Source organism: Vipera berus (assembly GCF_964194415.1).
Source record: "Vipera berus genome assembly, chromosome: 11".
NCBI lineage: Eukaryota > Metazoa > Chordata > Lepidosauria > Squamata > Viperidae > Vipera > Vipera berus.
Genome location: NC_138214.1, coordinates 9128621 through 9149191, shown reverse-complemented (window position 1 = coordinate 9149191; position 20571 = coordinate 9128621). Strand labels below are relative to the sequence as shown.

Below are 20571 nucleotides of genomic sequence, written 5' to 3'. Positions count from 1 at the left end.
GCCGAGCTGATGCATTGCGCAACGTGGCCGTGCTGTTATTTATACAAGGGCAAACTTGTGCTTCGGTAACCCTGCTTTGTGCTGTGGGAACCAACCCAGTTAAACGCAGGTGACCCGTGTTTAAGCAAGCCATAACATAGCGTGACTTGCAAAGACGGCTACTGAGATTTACAAAAGGAGCTGAAAGTGGAACTGAATGGCGAATAACATGGGAAGTATGTAGATGGACCATAAGAAAGGCTGAGCGCCAAAGAATTGAAGCCTTTGAACTATGGTGCTGGAGAAGACTCCTGCGAGTCCCTTGGACTGCAAGGCGATCAAACCGGTCAGTCCTAGAGGAGATCAACCCTGACTGCTCTTTAGAAGGCCAGATCCTGAAGCTAATACTTTGGCCACCTAATGAGAAGGAAGGACTCACTGGAGAAGAGCCTAATGCTGGGAAAGATTGAGGGCAATAGAAGAAGGGGACGACAGAGAATGAGGTGGCTGGATGGAGTCACTGAAGCAGTAGGCGTGAGCTTAAATGGACTCCAGAAGATGGTAGAGGACAGGAAGGCCTGGAGGAACATTGTCCATAGGGTCGCGATGGGTCGGACACGACTTCGCAACTAACAACAACAACAACATGTAGATGGGGTCCTTGGTGCTCTCTGAGCTGGGCTGTTTTCTTGCGGACGTTTCATTGCCCAACCAGGTAACAGCATCAGTGTAGTTCCCAGAAAAGAAAGCCTGCAGTATTATGCGGCAGTATCCTGTATAATTCCGTATCTACTCATTCCATGGAATCTGCTCTTAACGTCTTAGGACCTCACCAGGCCTGTTTCAAAGAGCCTCGCTTTGTTCGTGGAGCCATCTTCTTCTTAGGCGGACCTTCCCTCTTCTTCCACGCTTTGCTTGGCACTGCAAGGTCTCTCTTTCTAGACCAAAACCTCCACATTTTTTTAATTTATTATTTTTTTTAGTGCTTTGATAACCTCCGAAGGTGGAGGGTGTTGAGGATTCTTGACCCAAGCAATTATATGGAGGGCTGCTGACTGCAGGAAAATGAGTTTGGCTGCAGTGGTAGGTTTTCAAGTCACTGAGCACGTTGGCTTCCTCCAGCTAGAAGCTGGTGTTCAAATCCCCAAAGTTAGGGGTTTTTCTGCTTCACCAGGCGTCCGGTCTGTGTGAAATCTTCCTTGCCGGTTTTTCAGATGAAGGAGGATTTCTAGCATAAGGACACGGTGAGGTCGAAGGGAGGAAAAGGCTCAGCCCGTGAATCTGTGAAAAAAGACCTGGAAATTATGAGAAGGAAGGACGGGCAGCTCTTGGTTGTTATTTTTTCCCAGTTCCATTCCCACACCCCCAAAAGTGCTTTTAATCAAGACTCCTTTAAGGCAGCTGGAACCTCCCAAGTTTCTGTTTACACCGCAGAAGTCTAGGAATTCTTCTTTCAAAGGCTGAAACCACCATCTCTTAAGATAACTTAATTTGCTGATAGATGTGACAGGCAGAAAGGTTATTTTGGTGATTGACCAATAAAGCAGATTCAATAAAACCAAACAAAATGGCAAAGAACCATCGACAACCGCTTGTGGGCAAAGCAGCCAGTTGGCAGAAGACATCCAGATTATCCCGTCAAAAGAGTTTGAAAGTAAAATTAAAAGAGTTACTAGCAGGATCCCTCAACTTCTCCTGGGCTCTCAAAAGAAAAGATTGGGTCAGTTCTCTTGTTGAGCTTTGCTCTCCTGCTGCCACAATGCCACAACGATGCGTTCCCTACTTGGGCCGTCAAAGCGGTGCAACAGAGCACACGGTACTTCTGCAGGACATCTTTCGATCTGTGGATGGATGGATGGATGGATGGATGGATGGATGGATGGATGGATGGATCTTCTGCAGGGCTTGCATTTCGGCCGCTCGGATTTTCTTCTGTTCCAAGTCACAAGGGAGGAAAAAAGACGCTTCTAGCTTGTAAAGCTTTCAAGCATCACTTTGAAGGATTTGTTTGCTTCCTCACTCCACCGGAACCCACTTTCTTGTCCAAATTTTCTCAAAAGTAATAAGCTCAAGTAGGTGCCCCACAGCAGGATAGATCTGGGCAAATGTTAGGCTTGTAGCATTTATCTTTTTTCCCCCCTAAAAGTCTTAAGGTTTGCCAACTATAGTTGGAAGAGAGAAACCTATCTAGAGTTCTCCCCAGTCTGACACTAAACAACGATCAGCTTACCTCATTTGCAGCACGTTGCCTTTTGAAGAATGTTCAAAATGTTTGCCGGTCCGCCGTATGAACTTAGTAACTTATTATCTGGCAGCCCTAGGGGATAAATCTCCCATTTAATGATCTAGGTTGCAGCTAGTTCCTCCCCCCCCCCAGGGGGGATAGCAAGAGAAAAAATGCTGGGTAAAAATGTAAAAAGTTGGATCAGATTGGGTTAAAATCTCCAACCCACTGGACGTTGTGGTTTTGTGATGCACATTTTGGTCCTTTCCATTAGTTGGGCTTTCCCAATTTTTGACGCTCGCTGAATCATAAACTGACCAGAGAAGTTGAGTTTGCACAACCTTCTAAGCTAAACTGCGGCCAGCGGCTTGTGGTTGAGCGTTGTGAGAGCATAGCCTGCCAAGGGCCTTACAAACTCATTCCTCTTGAACGCAGTCTTATCCTGCAAGGGCGGGCTGGCTAAAAGAACCCAGTTAACCTTGGCTGATCTTGAGGACAGCAAGCAAGGTTAGGCGTTCATTTGGACGCCCAGCTTGGGTTGGCTACAAACACCCTTTCCACCGCTATTTGCAGGAATGACTGCTTTACTCTCCAATGTGCTCGTTGCATGAACGTTCAGAAGACGTGGGATCCTGTTGTAGGTTGTTCTTCCTTCTTCACTTGGTTACAAAGCCAGCACTGGTCCTCCCCTCTCTGCCTCCAGGCGTCCGTGCTTCTCTTGTTTGCAAACCTGTCAGAATCCTGGATTCTAGCGGAGGGTGCCCAGCCCCACCAGAGAGTTTTGGGATGAGCAGCTCAGGAAAAACCAAAGAGAAGCAACATGAGGTCCCTGCCGTTGCCATGACAGTGTCTCATGCAAGCTGTCCCCATGACTGGATCTCCGTGGTCTAGAAAACACCCATCCTCTCGACGTACCGCATGTGCTCTTGAATTTCATAGCTTGCTAAATCGGGGCCTCGACCCAGCAGAGTAATGACCTTTTTTGGTTTGGTTTTTTTAAACCAAAAAGGTCCCAAAAAGTAAAAAGGGAAATTCTGCACCTCCGAGGCAATCGTCCCTAGCACCGTAGTTGCTCCTCGCTTCCATCTGATTTCTATCTCCTTTTTTTTTTTAAGACATCTGTGTGAGTGCACAGAGCCTCACATTTTGTTCGGGAGAGTCGTCTTGTGGCAAAATGGGTAGCAAATGATTTTTTAAAAAAAAAATAAAAAAAAATAAACCCATCCTCTTGACAAAGGAAAAAGAAGCCAAGTTGGGGCCAGCATGAAAACCTCTGATTTGTCTTCTCCTTTGTGATGGCCAGGTTTATCAGGGGTAACCATTCTGTAAATCGGATGCTTTGGACAGCAGCTATTCTGCCAGGCAAATGTGTTGTGTGCCTCTCCCTGTCTCTGGTAACTCTTTTGAAAAATCTCTGCTGTGCTCCACCACCGTGGCAGGGGCAAAAATCAAGTTGGCACCACAGACTCTGCGGGGACGGGCTGTCGGCTTTGAAACAGCTCTACAGCACCAGGGAAAACAGGCCGAGATGCGTGGGCCGTATTCAGTGACATTCAAGGAGCTTCGGCAAGTTTTTAAACCCCACAGCAAAATGATCAAACCCTCTCTAGGACCGCCATGTTCCTCAGCCCGGGCCACTTGAAGACGGGTGGACTTCCCTTCCCAGAATTCTCCATCCAGCTCTGAGAATTTTCCACCCAGCTAGCTGCCTTTTGAAAAGCACCTTTGGGACAAGCATGATCTGGACGATTGAGAATCTCCGTAGACGCTCTTGTATCTCAAGGCAGTTGAATGCACAAAACCCTGATTGGCTCACGGTGCTATGCCATGCTTTAACCATGATTGGCTACACTCTAATTGGCTGGATTCATCAGAAGCCACACTTCTCTTCCTTTGGAAAACTCTGGTTTATCTTAATCCCTAAATCGGACAAAGTATTGTAGAAGCGCCTGAGTAAAAACTGCTTGCCAGAAGATGGAGCTCTGAGCCTTTGCAGAAAGAAAGCAGAGTTCCCATTTTCAGATGGAATTCCCTGAGTGGCACACAAACACACACACACACACATACATCATCCTGCTTTGCAGCAGCTGGTCCCTCTATTTTCCAAATTGTGGACCATTAATTCCACAAATCACAAAAGCTTCCACGCCTGTGTCAAAATCTTCTACCCTCTCTCTGTCCTGGTTTAACCCCAAGCCTGTAATGAACATACAGGAAAAAAATCACAAGGGAGCTCCTTTTCCCAGGAACCTAATGTATGTTTGATTGAACGGCATTTGTCAGAGGCAATTCCCCATCAGACGAAATAAAACGTGCCTGCGTTTCATCCCAGTGAGCAAAGGTGACATTCTTTTTAAGTCCCTCGAGGGTCCTGAAGTTTACAGGAAGGGAGCTGCCTAAATTCCAGTATTCAAATTTTAATTTGGAAATGTTTGAATCGCCTTGATCAGTTACAGGAAGTCCTCGACGTAGGACCACAATTGAACGCGGAATTTTTTTTTGCTGTTAAGTGTGTTTTGCTCCGTTTTATGACCTTTTCTCGACACAGTCGTGAAGTGAATCACTGCAGTTGTTAAGTTACTAACCCGGTTGTTAAGCGAAACTGGCTTCCCCATTGATTTGGCTTGTCAGGAGGTCGCACAAAAGGGGATCACGTGACCCCAGGGACTCTGCAACCGTCGTAAATATGAGTCGGTTGCCGAGCGTCTGAATTTTGATCATGCGACCAGGGGGAAGCTGCAACAGTCATTAAGTGTGAAAAACAGTCCTAAGTTGCTTTTGTCAGTGCAGCTGTAACTTCGAACAGTCACTAAACTAACTGTTGTAACTAGAGGACTACTTGTATTAGTCATATAGAAATTCCTTCCTTGTGCTCATCTCCTAGAACTAACGGACTCAAACCCCAATAATTTCAAGGCAGACACCCATTTCGTACGCTTATCACCATGTGCGAATTTAGGTCAGGCAAATGCTGAATTAGAATTTTCCCCACCCTTTCCCTGTTGTGTTTCCAAACAGCTGCTTGGTGGGATTAAACCCAGAACTGCATATCTGCAGTTTCAGAGAAGAAGAAAAATGCAGCATTTATCTTTAATTGGGGGAATTTTTAAGTTTCAGTCAAACTGTGCTCAAAGTATATTAAAGTAGCTCCTCTATCAGCGATGGCCAACCTTTGAGAGACCGAGTGCCCAAACTGCAACCCCAAACCCACTTATGTATCGTCGGGTGCCAGGTGGGCGTGGCCCATTGGGTGGGCGTGGCTGCGGTGGTAACGGCAGACTGGGTGGGACTAAAAGGTTCAATCAATCAATTCCAAATTTGTGAGATCTTTCCCCCCCCCACAAGAAGTTGAAATTGATTGATTGAACCTGGAGGCCTAAAGCAAAAAGGTTTTATTAAACCCAGCTGAAGGCCTAGGACTGGGGTGACGGCACGTGTGCCCACAGAGAGGGCTCTGCGTGCCACCTGTGGCGTGCCATAGGTTTGCCACCACAGTCCTATATTCTCGTACACAGTGGAGCCACATAATTAGTGCGCGTAATTCTGTTCTTTCGGCTTCTCAAATAAGGCATCTGGATTTCCTCACTTCTTAAGCTCTTGGCCTTTTCCTACAAGGAATGCCACCATAATACAACTCTAAAGACCGCTGACTTCAGCTAAACTGCTGTTAGGGATTCCCAGAGATGCCGGAAGCCCAGCTAAGCTGTGTAGCGTGAGCTGGAGGTGAATGAGGTCAACACTGCAGGCATTTTTTGAAGAGAGGAAAAGAAAAGAATAACGTGGAAGACAAAGTGGTAAAATTGCACCCACAGCTTACAAGAGCCCAAGACAATTTGACAGAGGTCATCTTAACTGACATTTGACAAAGCTGTGGCTAAACTAGGTACCTGCAGACCAGACTCTCTCATTACACTACACTGTGGTTTACACAACCGTTACGGGTAGTGGCAAGAACAAACATTCTGGAAGGTACACAATTAAATCTAATTAAAAGATGGAGGAAGGAGACGACCAAGCAAGGAATAGCATTAAAGGAGGATGTGGGTGAAGGATCTGACCTCCTGTATACTACTTGGAGGACCCTGAATAGGTTAAGGTTTGGAGTACGTAAGTGTAAAACCAGTATGCTCAAGTGGAGGCTCTTAGTGGATAACAACACACTGTGTAAATGTGGAGAGAGGCACCACCAGGCCCATCTGCTGGTATGTTGGCTACTACCAGAAACATGTACCCATAATGGCTTATTTTTGGTCAACAACAAAGCCAAGAAAGTGGCTTCATACTGGCAGTCTAAAGTTGGAGGAAGAGGAAGAGGAAGAAGAGATTATTATTGTTGTTGTTGTCATGGTGGGCACAGCTACAAATGCAAAATACATATGAAAAAGATGTGAAACTGTACGGGTTTTATAAAGAACAAACTGTATTTCATAAGATATTGTTAACCTCTGATGAGAAACTAATTAAGAAAATGTATAATTTTTTGTTAGTTTTGGAGATGGAAAGTGAACAGACTAAAGAAACTATGAGAAGGTGGGCGAAAAACTTTGGTTATAATATAGAACTAGAAAAATGGCAAAAATTATGGGAGAGAAATTATAAATTGACAATGTCAACTGCGTATAAAGAAAATCTATACTGTATAAAATGTTTTCTAGATGGCAGCTGCCACCAGCAAAAATGTTTAAAAATATGTCAGATAGATGTTGGAAATGTAAACATAATTCAGGCATGTTGTTGTTGTTGTTAACCATTGCACAGTCAGCCAGATGTTCAGATGGGCTTTGGCATTTTTGTCTACCTATCGAGTCCTTACCAAGGACCCGGGATAGGCAGACGTGGAGGTTTGGTGGTGTTACAGATATCGTCGCAGGATGGAAGCAGTTCCTAGTAAAGCCGCCTTTTGCAATTGACTGGTGGTGAACTTGTCAATGCCAATGATGTTCAGTTGGTGCTCCCGTTAGTTTCGGGATTGCACCCAAGGCGCCTATTACTATTGGTACTACCCTTGCTTGCCTTTGCCACAGTCTTTCTATTTCTATTTGTAGGTCTTTGTATTTTGTTACCTTCTCCAATTCTTTCTCTTCTCTTCTGCTGTCTCCAGGCGCTGCCGCATTATCATTATCATCATTAATTTACTACTATTACTATTACTATATTACTATTACCACAGGTAGTCCTTGACTTACAAAAGCACAATTGGGACCAGAATTTCTACTGCTAAGCAAGAGAGCAGACCCAAATTTTATGACTCTTTTTGCCTTGGTTGTTAAGCAAATAACATAGTTGTTAAGCGAATCCAGCTTCCCCCACTGACTTTGCTTAGCGGAAGCTGCTGGAAAGGTCATCTGTGGTGATCGCTTGACCCTGGGCCGCTGCCGGGGTTGTACGTGCGAGGACTTGTTGCAACTCACTTTTTTCAGTGCCGCTGTGCATTGGAACGGTTGCTAAACTAACGGCTCTAACTCACGGACAACCTATATTTCTTGACTGCCCCACAGTTCGTGGGGCATTAAACATGGCTAGCCAAATGTTACACACCGCAATGGCAGCAAGGTAGCATCACACATCAACCACACAGGGCAGGAGGTGGTGTGTGAACCAGATGCTGCTATGACTTTCCTTGTGAAGGCGGGGTTGGCTTCCACGCAGGGACAGGCAGACTTTGACAATGGCCCAGCACATCCTTTTACCTCTCTGACGGAGAGAGAAGAAAGAGGAAGGAAATCAAGATGGTCTGTGGCTCCAACCCCCCCAAAATAAGGTTTTATTGATTTTTTTTGTATCTCTTTTATTATAAAGCCATATTTACATAGAACAAACCTTTACAGATACACACACACACACACTGGTAACCCAGTTACCAGTAAGGGTTGAAGCAATTAGGCATCCCTGGCTGGTATAAATTAGTGTTCTTTATGAAGAGAAACCATCTGAAAGAAAAAAAAGTGACACAGATGGGAGCTGCCACACCTGGCTTCTGCACAGCCCTTCCACATGGCCCAACACACATACCCCCCCCACACCCATACACACAAGTGCAAAACAAAGATGACCTCTTTTACAACCCAGGGATTCTTTGCGAGTGCGAAAGCCCAAGCCGAGATCTTTGGTAAGAAGTTTCCGCCAAGCCGAAATGCAGTTGCAACAGTACTTATTTTATAGGGCATATTTCATGCATTGAAAGAGCTTCCACAGCTGTTACGGTCAGGTTTACGCCCTCCCGGTAAGGTAGGCCCATCCTAGTTAGCCCATCTTGGCGGGAGAGGAGGAAAGAGCAGTTGCAGAAAGCCACTGATCCAAGGATCCAGGATCTGAAGCTGTCTCGGCGCTTCTTGACTTCACCCGGGCTTTTCCTTCAGACTGTGGAGTGACTTGGAATTCCGTCACCCGTTCCTTGCAGCTACCGCTATAAAAAAGGGGCTGAGGGTCAAGCAAGAGGGGGGGGCTGAGGGTAGAGAAGACCGTACGAAGTGGGCCCATCTCAGTTGGACAAAAACACGGTTTGGGGGCAAAAGGCACACGGACGGTCTGGTGTGGGGGAGGTGTTTGGAAAGTGGCGCCTGATTCAAAAAAAAGGGGGGACGCTGGGCAGGAAGTCCATTTTTGCACCGAGAAAGACAAGGCTTGAGACTCTCAAGAGGTCCCGCAGAAGGCAGGTGCAGGACAGAGGCCCCCAGCTTGGTCTGTCTCCTTTCCCACCCAACCCTGCCGGCGGGTCTTCTGAATCTAAGCCTGGCGGGGTAGGCAGAAACGTAGCAGCTCGGCTTAAGCATCATCTAAAGGAGAAAAGCCGTAGCTGTTTTAACGCTGCCTTCGGTGCAATTGTCGAAACTCTGCTCTTGGGAATGCCGCGATGGGAGGAATGCAAAAGGGAGCAGGGCAGGGGCCTAGGAGGGGATGCTGCCAATCTATCAAAGTGCTTTTCACTGGCCAAAGGACCTTGGACTCCAAGGGCACCACTGGTGGAGGAAGGCCTTGGGACCAGCTAGGGGGACATCAGGATGTTCTGCCACCCGCTGCCTATCTTCTGTGGCAAACAGGCAGAGAGCCAGTGCTACGCCTGCCTTCCTTCCTTCCTTCCTTCCTTCCTTCCTTCCTTCCTTCCTTCCTTCCTTCCTTCCTTCCTTTTTTCCTTCCTTCCTTTTTACCCTCCCCAGCTTCTGGGTCCTCCTCGCATCCTTTAAGCTTTGCATGGCGGTGAGACGAGAGAGTCGGAGAAGTGTCCCCAGTTTGAGCAGAAGGCACCATGAAACAATCGAAGGCGGAAATGCTGGAGTCACACCCTCCCTCCCACTCCCTCTTTCCCACTCGGGGCAGACAGCTCTGGATCAACCTCTGCCACGGATGGAAGCCCTTTACAAGCAGAGTTGATCAAGCAGAGAGGACACAACAGGGTGGGGTCTCTCCCAGGCAGTCCTTGATCCTGTAAAGATCAAAGAAAGAGCACGTTAAGACTGGCCATCTGGCCATCATCCGCATCACACTCCTCGGGCACGTCTTGCTTGTTTGGAGAAGGCAACTTCATAAATTGTAGCCACGACTTTCTTTTCCCCGTGGGCTCAGAGAAATAAAGAGACCATGAGAGATCTCTTTGGAATGAACGCACGGGGGTTCAGCCAAATCACCAAGCAGGCCTCAGGCCCAGGAGTGAAGTTGCTACTAGCAAATGAATTCAAGAAATCTTACAAAGGGAAGCCCCCAAAGGGAGGGCACGCTTCCCCTCCTGATTGATGTTCTCTTATAGCAGGAAATGCTATAATAAAATATTGCCCTATCGGAGCCAATCCAGGATGAGTAAACCACCCGTTGTTGGCACTGTAAAGTAAGTTTCCTTTGAGGCACTGTTCAACTCTGGGTGGCTTTAGGGATACTTTCATGCTGGATCCCCCAAGGTGCTTTCTTTCAAAAAGCAACTGGATTTCCTTGTTTTGCTAGAAGACATTTTGCTTCTCATCCAAGACATCTACGGAGATCCTCAGTCATCCCAGGTCACGGTTGTCCCAAAGGTGTTTTTTCACGAGGCAACTGGACTTTCTGTTTTTTCTTTGAAGATGTTTCCCTTCTCATCCAAGAAGCTTCTTCAGCTCTGATTGGATGGTGGGGAATGGACAGATTTGTACTCCTTGCAGACCGCTGGTCATTTGCATTCTTTTAGAGAATGGTTGAGGCCACCGATAAACCTCCAGGTGGCCTCAAGGACTCGCTAAAAGAAGGCAACTGACCAGCGGTCTGCAAGGAGTAAAAATCTTTCCATTCCCCAGTCGGAGCTGAAGAAGCTTCTTGGATGAGAAGCGAAATGTCTTTCAAAAAAAACCAAGAAAGTCCAGTTGCCTCCTGAAAAAGCATCTCTGGGACTTATCCGAGAAGCTTCTTCAGTTCTGACTGAACGGTGGAGAATGGAAGGATGGAAGCAAAAGGCCTTCTAGCAAATTCCAGTTACCTTTTGAAAGAAAGCATCTTTGGGACAGCCATGACTTGGATGACTGAGAATCTCCATAGACACTTCCGTGTAGGATACTTTGCAGCCATAAGGAATGGTCTTAGTAACGACACCTTCTGGGATGTTTCTTGAACTTCCTTCTTTAGCCTACAATCCTGGGATTCCTTGGTGATCTTTTATCCATGCATTAAGTCCCTGATGCCTGCCCTACTCTTCCATCACCCGTCTTCCCACTTTCTCTACCTGTGCTAGAAAGGCATGGGTCCTTTATGTGAAAGACGAGGCCGAGGACGCCGATACCTCCGCCGGTGCCCCCCAGCACTCCGGATCACTTTGGGGTGCACCAGGTTCATGGTGTGTCCTTCTTTGAGTTCCTTCCCATCCTTTGCTTCAGAGAATGCGCCTGCGGGAAGACAAAGAAAGAGGCGGTCGTGAGAATGGTTTCCTTACCTCGGAGTAGGTCGATTTAATCTCCCCCCCCCCCAAATTCTAGCATTCAAGGTTTTGTTCAAGAGTGGGCAGAGAGTCACGTGTCTAGAGCAAAAGATCCTGGAACCCGACTCATTCACATGTGCAGTTAGCTTTCATTTCATATGCAAACATACCATCGTGGTCTGCTAAGCAGATGGGTTGCTTTATGGGAGAGGCTGACCAAATTTGTACAGTACATTTTGTTTTCCCCAATAAATACAAACAGTTGTCAGAGGAGACCGTGTATTGGAAGCCCCATCATAGGCAGCTGAAGTTGCATTGTACTTTGATATAAAGGTCTTCTGGCATCTGAGCACTCATTGTAGCCTTACTGACAATTTCAAGGGTCTGCTTGACCTTCAATGGCCATAATAATACATTTAATGTGCCAGCACTGACGCTTCCTCTAGCATCTCATCTTCGATCTCCCCAAAGTGTCTGCCAATAAAGACTCATAACTTTTTGAAGCCAAGGTGAAAGTCAGGTCTTTGAGGCTGCTAGGGCATGGCTACTCCGGTTGTCGTTTTTTTTAAATCAAGATACTCTGCTTTGCTTTCTGGCTTTTTTGATGCAAGAGTATTCGTCAATGCAAGTTTTTTCTCAGTTGCTGGCGGTTGGCTAAAGATTCCTTGTACGTGTGAACTGGCCCACCCACTCCAAAGATCTCTGAACAGAAATAATTTTTCATTCAATCGGTCCAGCTTTGATATCCAATAGGGGTAGTTCGCGCCCAAAATTGCAAGCCCAGCACGAAGTGACAGGCATATGGCCTGCATACAGCAGCTGGCCAGCACATTTTCGGAGGAAAAGCAAAGTGAATGGCGGTGTTTGGGCTTCATAAATCCACTTCTGACCGTCGTGGCTGGGCAGGGGACAGAAGAGCTACAAAAAGCACTAAAATGTGTCTTCTTGGTCACCCCCCACCCCTGCCTCCCGATCTTACCAAAAAAATGCCGGAAGGAAGAGTCCCCATGCTTGGATTTCACAATAAAAAACGGGATGCCTGCCAGCCCGCTCTAAATCATTGGGGCCGGTTCTCTTTACTAGCCAGCACCAATCTGGAGCTTGACGAGGCCCTTCCCGCTCCATTGGAAAGGAATCTTTTGTCCTGGAGGCTACCAAAATTGGTTTCTCAGTGAATTTTGTTCCTCTGGGGTCACTGATCACTTTTCTACAGTGGGAAGGACCGAAGAGCTTACAGAAGGAATAAAAGCTTCAAGAAACTCTGGTTCCTAGAAAAACCTTATGACTTGGGGGAAAGAAGGCTTCCCATCCTATCGTTTCTTTCCCTCTGTGCATCAAACGAAGGGAAGATAACAGAATAACAGAGCTGGAAGGGGCCTTGGAGGTCATCTAGTCCAACCCCCTGCTCAAGCAGGAGACCCTATACCATGTCTCAGGGATATTTCTGCCAGATCTGAGATTCAGAAATATCTGAGATCTCCCAGATGCTTCTGAGATGTCTAGGAAGATCTCACCAGCTCAGCCGAGCCCCTCTTTTCTTCGCCTTACGTTCCCCCACCATACTTCTTCTCCCTTCAACCTCCAAACAGGGTTGCTTCACAGTTAGCCTTCAAGCCAAACCTAGAGCAGCTACGTTCTTCCCCTTCCTGTCTCTTGCTAGGGACCCTACAAACGTGCAAGCCCTCCTGAGACGTGTGAGTTGTGCTCCTCCTGCGGTGGTTTTGTTTTTGGGTTTTTTTTGTTTTTCGGAATTCAGGTAACAGGTCTCCTCGCTTCAAGAGACTTGACGGCTTCTACCCTTCCTAAACTGAAAGGAAGCAGCTAGCTGGCGGTGAAGCCACTCCTTTTAACTTTTAGGTTGGGCAATAAAACAAGCCAGGTTCTGCCAGCTTGCCTCACCTTGGCTCCTAATGCAACAGTATGAAGGAACTGGCCTTTGTCTGCCAAGTCCCAGAATCTCCGATCAAGATACAAGAGCTTGTTTCCTAAAAACAGAAAAGGGAGTAGGACAAATGGATATTCTACCCCAGGGGTAGAAGAGCGGGCCGTGGTCTGTTTGGAATTGGACCGCGTGAGTGGCTGGCTGGTGTGTGTGCAGCTCAACATGCGCAAGTAGTGGGCCAGTGGGCACTCACATCGGGTGTGCCAGCCTGCTACTCGGGTGACCCAGTTCCCCTCGTCCTTCCCTAGCCGGGCAGCCAAGTTGCACAGGTTGAGGACTGCTGTTCTACCCAAACACCTGCAAAGCCACATCTGTTACAAACGTGAAGAGTGGAGACAGAAGCACACTCTTAGAAGCCTGGATTTGTTGTTGCCTCTCTGACTCCCGATCCCAGCCACGAGATGGGAATGAGACAAAGCTCTGCTCAGTGAAAATTAACAAGTGTTAAGGGGGATCGCTGCCGTTGTTAAGTGAATCGTGTACGGCAGTGCTTTTTTTGTAAAAGAAAAAGGTGCCGGAACTCACACATGTCATACAACCCACTTTGCCTACCCTACAAGGTTCCATCCAAAAAAGGTGCCGGAACTCCGTTAGCGTTCTATGAGAAAAAAAGCCCTGGTGTGCGGTCATTAAGCAAATCTGGCTTCCCCCATTGACTTTTTGCTTGTCAGGAGCAAAGTTGGGAAGGCTGCGAATGGAGATCACATGACCTGGGACCGCACGCAACAGTCGCGAGTACATGCCAGTTGCCAAGTGCTTGAATTTTGATCACGTGATCAAGTTCACGGTTTTTTTCGGTGCCGTAATTTTAAACGGTGGCTAAACAAGTGGTTGTGCGGCAAGCAGAGTCCGTTTCATCCATGGTTAGCTCCAAAAAGCTAAAGGACTACCTGTCGGCGAATCTAGTCACTGACTCCAGATCTAAGAGATCCCACAGGAAATCTCCCCCCACTCACATACACACACACACACACACAATCAAATTCTCCAGTTGCTCTCTCTCCCCCTCACCTTCACGCACGTTTCTCGCACTCAAACCAGCGGGAGTCACTCCATCCTGAACCCAAGGCCGCCAGGCTGTTTGAGACCAGCCTTCAGTAGCCATGGCAGAAGGCCCAGCCCTCAGCCTTTGCTTCCTGAATTGTCCTCAACCGGACCAATTCAGCACTGAAGTATTTCCTGGACGTTATTTAGTCCGAATCTGACCATGTTTTTCAGCTTCAGCCCTTCAACCACTGGATTTCCCTCGGCTTGTTCTGGGATGTGCCAGCTGTGCCAAAGGCTTACGAAATGCCAACACTGCTGTTGATCCAACTTCATAAATACACCTGGCTTTTTCCAGAGGTCAAGGTCTTTAAAATCCACGGGGAGAAAATGACAGATAAACATGAGTGGAACAAAGGCCAGGCTGGTCAGGAAAAATACACATGATTGCACCAACTTAAAAAAATGGGAACCTCCTTCAGTCTGGAGTTCCAGGCTTGCTGGAGTTCAGCTCCAGGTTTGGGAGGAGAAGGAGGTGGAGGAGGAGGAGAACGACGACTATGGGGTCCTTGGTGCTCTCTGAGCTTGGTTGTTCTCTTGCAGACGTTAAGGAACTGAGGTTTGGGAGGAGGAGGAGGACTGTGGGGTCCTTGGTGCTCTCTGAGCTTCGTTGTTCTCTTGCAGACGTTTCATTGCCCAACTAGGTAACATTATCAGTGCTACTGAGTGTGGGGTTTGATCTCTATTTATATTCAGTACTTTGCACTGCAAGTCTTGGTGATCGTGGTGGTTTTGACCTTGGTAGTTCCTTGATTTTGGCACTGTTTTCTGCTTGCTTGTCTGAACAAGCTACTGAACAATCTACTGAATGTAAACAGGGAGGAAAGCCCACACTCACCAGTACTGATGTTGTTACCTAGTTAGGGTCATGAAACGTCTGCAAGAAAACAACCAAGCTCGGAGAGCACCGCGGAGCCCTCGTGTCAACCCCGAGCTACAAATATTGTCCTCGGTTGATCCCTTGAACTCTAGTGGGGTAACCTCTCCAATCTGGGCATCTTGCAGATTCATGGATTCCACGAATCGTCCCCAGCAATGGCTAACCTAGCCTGAAGAGGTTTATGGCTGTCCTGGGGCGGAGATGGCACTTGGGTTGGCTCTGACTTCTCCAGCCCTGCATTCTGGACAGGATGGGATTTGTTCCTGACATGAAAAGCGCTTTGTTCAGGCTGTCATTGGTGGTGGGGGGAGAGGGGGAAGAGAATCAAGTTCCTGTCAACAGAGGCCTATGGTCAAGACCCGTGTAGCGGCAAACATCCGCCTGCCTGACAGTCAGCCCCACTCTACATGTTTCTGACAGCGTCATTAGAGGCCCTTTTTTAAAAGCAAGGGCCGACGGGAGCGATCTCCACTGAACCAGGGATGGGGGAATGGAGAGGGGCATCAATGGTACAGTCCCGGCTGCCTTTGAAGAAGCCATCATCAATGGTCCATGTCAGCTTTGGTGCAAAGCAGGGAAACGGTGCTTAATTGCTACAGAGCAGAGCAGCTTTGCTTTCTGGAGCCTAATTTCTATTTTCTTTGGGAGTGGGGGGCTGTTAACCCTTTCTTCTTTCAATTCATTCGAGAAATTGCTGCCTAGGGAATTCTGGGAGTCGAAGACCACCACTCTTAAAGTTGCCAAGTTGGAAGACCCCCCGGTTTAGTCCCAGATCTCACTCACTCCTGTGATGAGCTGCAGAACAAAACTCTTCAGCTGACGCAAATGTACATTTGTACATTGCTGCTGTTTCCTCTGGATTGAGGTTGTGAGCTTCTCTGAAGCATCCCGGATGGGTTGAATGCCCTAACACAAACTTCCTATCGAGACGGAAGTCTGTGGTTCAAAAGACCTACCTTAGGATGGGGAATATGGCTTTGAAATGACTACTTTGAAGGCCGTTTCAGAGGCTTATTACTGAGAACTGGCCATCCCCTTTCAACCTAAGAAAGGAGCATGAAGACAACCGTATATGGTGACAGATTCACCCTAGGAAATGACTTAGTCGTGGTTGGCTGAATAAAACTCCAACGGGTTTTGTGAAAGCCAAAGAGGGCATGTTAACGTGACCTGTGAATCCAGCCTGATCTACTGCAATCCGATCCACGCTATAAGCTGCGTTCAAATGCGCAACTCCAATTAAGCACAGAGTCACGATCCAAACTTTTAAATTCTTGTAAGCTCCCCTGACGAAAGCGGCTTAAGATAACAAGTCTTGCAAATGCCACAAAGACTAACCAGTTTGTAAAGGCGTTTTAAGCCTTCGTGTGGATTAGGCTCCGTCACCTTCGCAGTCTCTTAAAAGGACTGTAGATTTCTTCATTCTTTTGGCCAACGTGACCCAGATCTGTGACAAGAAATCAAGCCCGTAGCCTTGAGCTACCCTCCAACGGTTGAAAGCAAACGGGGGCTCCGGTGTAGGGTCCTGGGGAAAAAAATCCTTGGGTGCCCTCACCAATTCCTAGCCTTTGGGATTTCCGCTTCCCCCCCCCAACCTGCCTGCTACAAGCCCCAGGTGTCACGTCCTGCAAATTACATAATTTGTGTCGCTTGTGCAAATGGTATGAGATGGTGTGGGACCTCACTCATTCTTCCTTTCCTCCTGCAGACGCCTGGGCCCTGATGCACTCTGCTGGGATGTGCATCGGTGTACAGACGCTTCTCGCCACCCTGTGAAACCACTGGAGGGAGCCTCTTGAGTCAACACATCATCGACCCATTTTAATTAATAAGCGGGAATTGTTAATGCCTTCCCCCGCCCTTCCCCCCATGCTGGCCCTTTCAAACAGATATGCCTGATGCCTGTACATCTCAACCAAAATGACTGCTACCACTTGGTCTGAAGGCAAGGCTGCTTGGGAGAAATCAGCCATGACCTATTCCAAGCCAGGTCACAAATACCAAGGGCCCTTACTCCTCTCGTAGGAGGCTTTACAACCCGGAGCGACAACAGGGCAGCGTTGCTGAAAGACAGGGGCAGGCCCATAACCACACCCCAAGGGGAACACTGCAAGAAATCCAGCAGGTTTGCACAAGCCAAGGCCCTCTCTGCACAGGCTGACCTGCAAAATTTGGAAAGCCTGTTGCAAGGACTTGCTTGTGCAAAAGCCTGCAAGCCTCGCCGCATGCAAAAAAGCATCCAGTTTTTCCTTGTTAAGCAGCACATTTATATCACTTTCCCCCCACCTTGGACTAAATTCAATCCTTTTTTCTCTCTCTTCTGCTTTAAAGGGTTCCTCCTGTTTCTTCATCCTGGGGGATTCCTGGCAGCAGGGACTCTGCGCCGCCCAGTTTGAGTGCTGCAACTCCCAATCATTTTGTGCCCAAATTCCATCTTTCTACCAGGTCAGCAGCTACAAAGAGCCAGTCAAGAATTCTGGGAAGAGTTGCGTGGAAATTAAAAGGCGGAAGCGTTAAAAAAAAAGAATTTTGGGAAGAAATCGGGGCACAATTTCTGCATCCGGTGGGATTTATGCCCAAGTAAGCCATTGTGGGAATACAGCAACCGGGGAGGTCCCGAGTTCAACTTTCACTTTTACTGTCCATTCACTTCCTTGTTTGTAATATAGGAGTAATGCAGGTAATCCTTGTTTAGGGACAGCTGGGGACAGCCAGTTGGTCATTAAGCAAAGCAGTCCCTAATTAAAACACAGCAGTTTTATTCAGCTTTCTTTTGCTTTACAGACAAAATGAAATTACGAATGGGAAGATTGGTTCTAGAGTTATTTTTTCATCACCTTCGCAACTGCAAATGGTCATTAAATAAGGCTGTCATTAAACAAGGACTATCTGTCTGAGCCTGCTGTATAGGGCTGGCAGAAAGATTCTTAAATAATCCAGAACGCATCGGCTGTGGTGCTATTTAATTCTAACTAGGCTCCCCCTCCGTGTCATGCACGGCCCAAATCATATTATCTTATTTTAGTTTAACATTTAAGAAATAAATAAAAAACTTGCAGTTAAATCTTTCCTGCTCTCACACGACCAGCCAGGTAAAACCCGAGGTCTCCAATGCTATTCTTTAATTAAATACATTATTCCACTTCATCCACTCTAGGAACATGGGTTCCGCCGGGGAACATGCTGGGGCTTTAAGCCAACTTCAAGCAGTGGTTTGAAATCTTACAGTGTGCCAAATCTGATAATTTCTCACTGCCCCCCCCAAATGCTAATCAACTGAAGATGAATTTGGACTCAGGCTGAAGGGGGAGACCAAAGAGTTAGGGGAAAGGAGAGTAGCCTGCCCAGGGTGGAATCCTAGCTGCCTCTGACAAAGCGAACCTCAGACAAACCAAACTGGGTCAGCGTGAAAAATCCACAGTGACCAGAATGCGTCGGATTCTTACTCAGCACATTTGAAATCTGACCCAGGGGCGCATTCAGGAAAGGTTTGCCATGAGTCCCGCATGCCAGCTTTGCGATCCGCAACCTTGATTGACAGGAGCCAGCAGAGGAAAAGGGCACGCGCAGAGAGAGGCCTCCTCCGCAAGGGTCCGTGACATCTCCCCCACCCCCCCCAAAAAACCCCTTCCCCACTCTTCCCTTCCGAAATGCCGGCAGCCAACGGGTGGGTTTCTCCATCGCCGCCGCCGCCGCCGCCGCCGTTGCGAAGCTGCGCAGCGCCTGGCGAGAAGGATCGCCGGGGATCCCAACATAGCAACGGCGGGGAGGGCTGGAAAGGTCGGCGGAGAGAGTCCGTGAGCGCCAGCGTGAAGGTCACAGAAGCAGCACACGAGGGAGGCGAGGACGGGGCGGAGGGGAAGGGAAGGCCGGCGTCCAGCCTTTCGCCTCCGACGGCCTCCCTCCACGGCCCGCGCGCCGAAGTAACGCGCGAGGCGCGCTCTGCACAAGCTCAGAGGCACCGCTTCCCCCACCTGGGGCAATGGCTTGCGCTAAGGCCGGCCTGGCATTCCCCTTAACCCCGCCATCCTTATCTAGGGCCGGCGGCGCTAGCCTCCAACCGCAACGGCCCGGGGGAGTGCGACGGCGGAGAGCCGGCCCTATTCCTGGCCCCATCGCCAAGAGAGGGACGTGTCCGGCTCCGAGGGGGCGGCGCCGCGCCTCCCTCCGGAACGGGGCTTCCCCCGTTACCTGGCTGCGCCGCAGGTGCCTTCTGGAGTCTCCGCCGCCTGCTCGGAGTCCGCTCCCGGCCCCGCCGGCTCTCCTCGGCAAGCCTTTCCAAGGCCGGTGCCCGCTCCCTTCCCCAATCCTGCCCAAGGCAGGCACTCAACAGGTCGAGCCTCCTCTGCAGGCGCGCTCGGAGCGCAGCGCCTCCAGCCAAGGGCGCTTCGGAGCAGCCAAGGCGGCAAAGAGGGGCGGGGAGCGGGACGGCTCCCCCACCCCCCCCCACACACACACACCCCTCCCAGCCAAGGGCCTCCCGGGCTGCCTTGCCCTTGGCGGGACGGGGAGAGCAGGAGAGGAGCGGCCGGCTGGGGATGGCAGGCGTCGTCCGCCTCTGCCGCTGCCTTCGCCGGCTCGGGCGCTGCTAAGGCAGGCTGCCCGCCCCGTCCCGTCCCTGCCCGAGCCAGGCCGCCGGAGGAAGCGAGGCGCGCTTGGCACGGTCCCCAGCCGCGGGCAGAAGCCAGCCCCAGGGCAGCGCGACAAGCCCCGAGCGCCGGCCGGGCGCAGCTACCCACCTCCGGAGGCCGAGCCCAGCGCCAGGCACAGCAGCAGCAGCAGCAGCAGCGCCCGCAGGCAGCGCCGCCCGCCCATCGCGCCCGCCCCGGCGGTAATGCCCGCGCCAGCAGCGGCAACGGCAACGGCGGCTGCAACGCCCCAGCCAGCGAGCAAGGCGGTCGGTGGCTCCCGCCGCGGCCAGGCTGCATTTGTAGCCGCGCCGAGCTGGAGGCGGCCCGCCCGGTCATGTGGCTGCCTCCACGCCCCCCACCCCTCCTTCCCTGCCGCCCGCCCCACGCGGCAGCGCCTCCCGCCACCGCCAGGGACGCCCCCGCCAGGCGAGAAGTCCCTCTCGCCGCCGCTACACACACACACACGCACACACACACACAACACACACCCCACAACCGGCGCTGGCCCCACCCCGAAGCGGGCCCCCGGCCAAGAGGGATCGGCTCCGGTTGGGGCCCGCTCTCGTTGCTCAGATTCCCCTCTTTCTCTCCTTCCTCCTCCTCCTCCCACCCACCCACCCACCCCCGGCGCCCCCTCTTCAAATCTGCCCATTTATGGGGCACCTACGAATCTCTCTTCCTGGATCCGGTTTGGCTTTTCCTACGATTTGGGGGTCTCTTCGGCCCTCTGTTTTTCCTAATTGGGGACACACACACACACACACCCAAGCGATGCCCTCCTCCGCCTTTTTTTTTTTTGCACGCCTCCCCCCTCCCCGGTTCATTGAGCCTCTCTGTGCCAGGAACCTTCTCACCTGTTGAGAGGTGAGCCTCAAACGGTAGTTTCACGTCAGGGCCAGCCTCCTTTGCTTCCCCCCCTCCACCCTCCCCTGGAGCCCACCGGGCCCTCCCCCAGAGCACCTGGCCTGGGGTAAGGCACTCGTGCATGGAACCCTT

General features: G+C 49.7%; 1 protein-coding gene across 2 annotated transcripts; it reads right to left on the bottom strand.

Annotated features, from left to right (window-relative positions):
- Positions 1-7789: 7789 nt before the first annotated feature.
- On the bottom strand, positions 7790-19814 carry LOC308673231 (apelin-like). 2 transcript variants are annotated; one of them, XM_081336774.1, is made up of 3 exons: positions 19684-19814; positions 10887-11046; positions 7790-9626 (listed from the first exon to the last, which is right to left on the bottom strand). In XM_081336774.1, the coding sequence occupies exons 1-2, from the start codon at positions 19757-19759 to the stop codon at positions 10892-10894; spliced, it is 231 nt and encodes a 76-aa protein (XP_081192900.1). In that variant the 5' UTR covers positions 19760-19814; the 3' UTR covers positions 7790-9626; positions 10887-10891. The 2 variants fall into 2 exon arrangements, with proteins under 2 accessions (XP_081192900.1, XP_081192901.1); XM_081336775.1 differs by having other exon boundaries at positions 10944-11046.
- Between the last annotated feature and the right edge of the window lie 757 nt (positions 19815-20571).

Coding starts and splice junctions, on each gene's coding strand:
- LOC308673231 (XM_081336774.1), bottom strand. CDS start 19,759: ATGGGCGGGCGGCGCTGCCTGCGGGCGCTGCTGCTGCTGCTGCTGCTG. Junction 11,047..19,683: donor GCTGGGCTCGGCCTCCGGAG/GTGGGTAGCTGC, acceptor GTCTTCCCGCAG/GCGCATTCTCTGAAGCAAAG.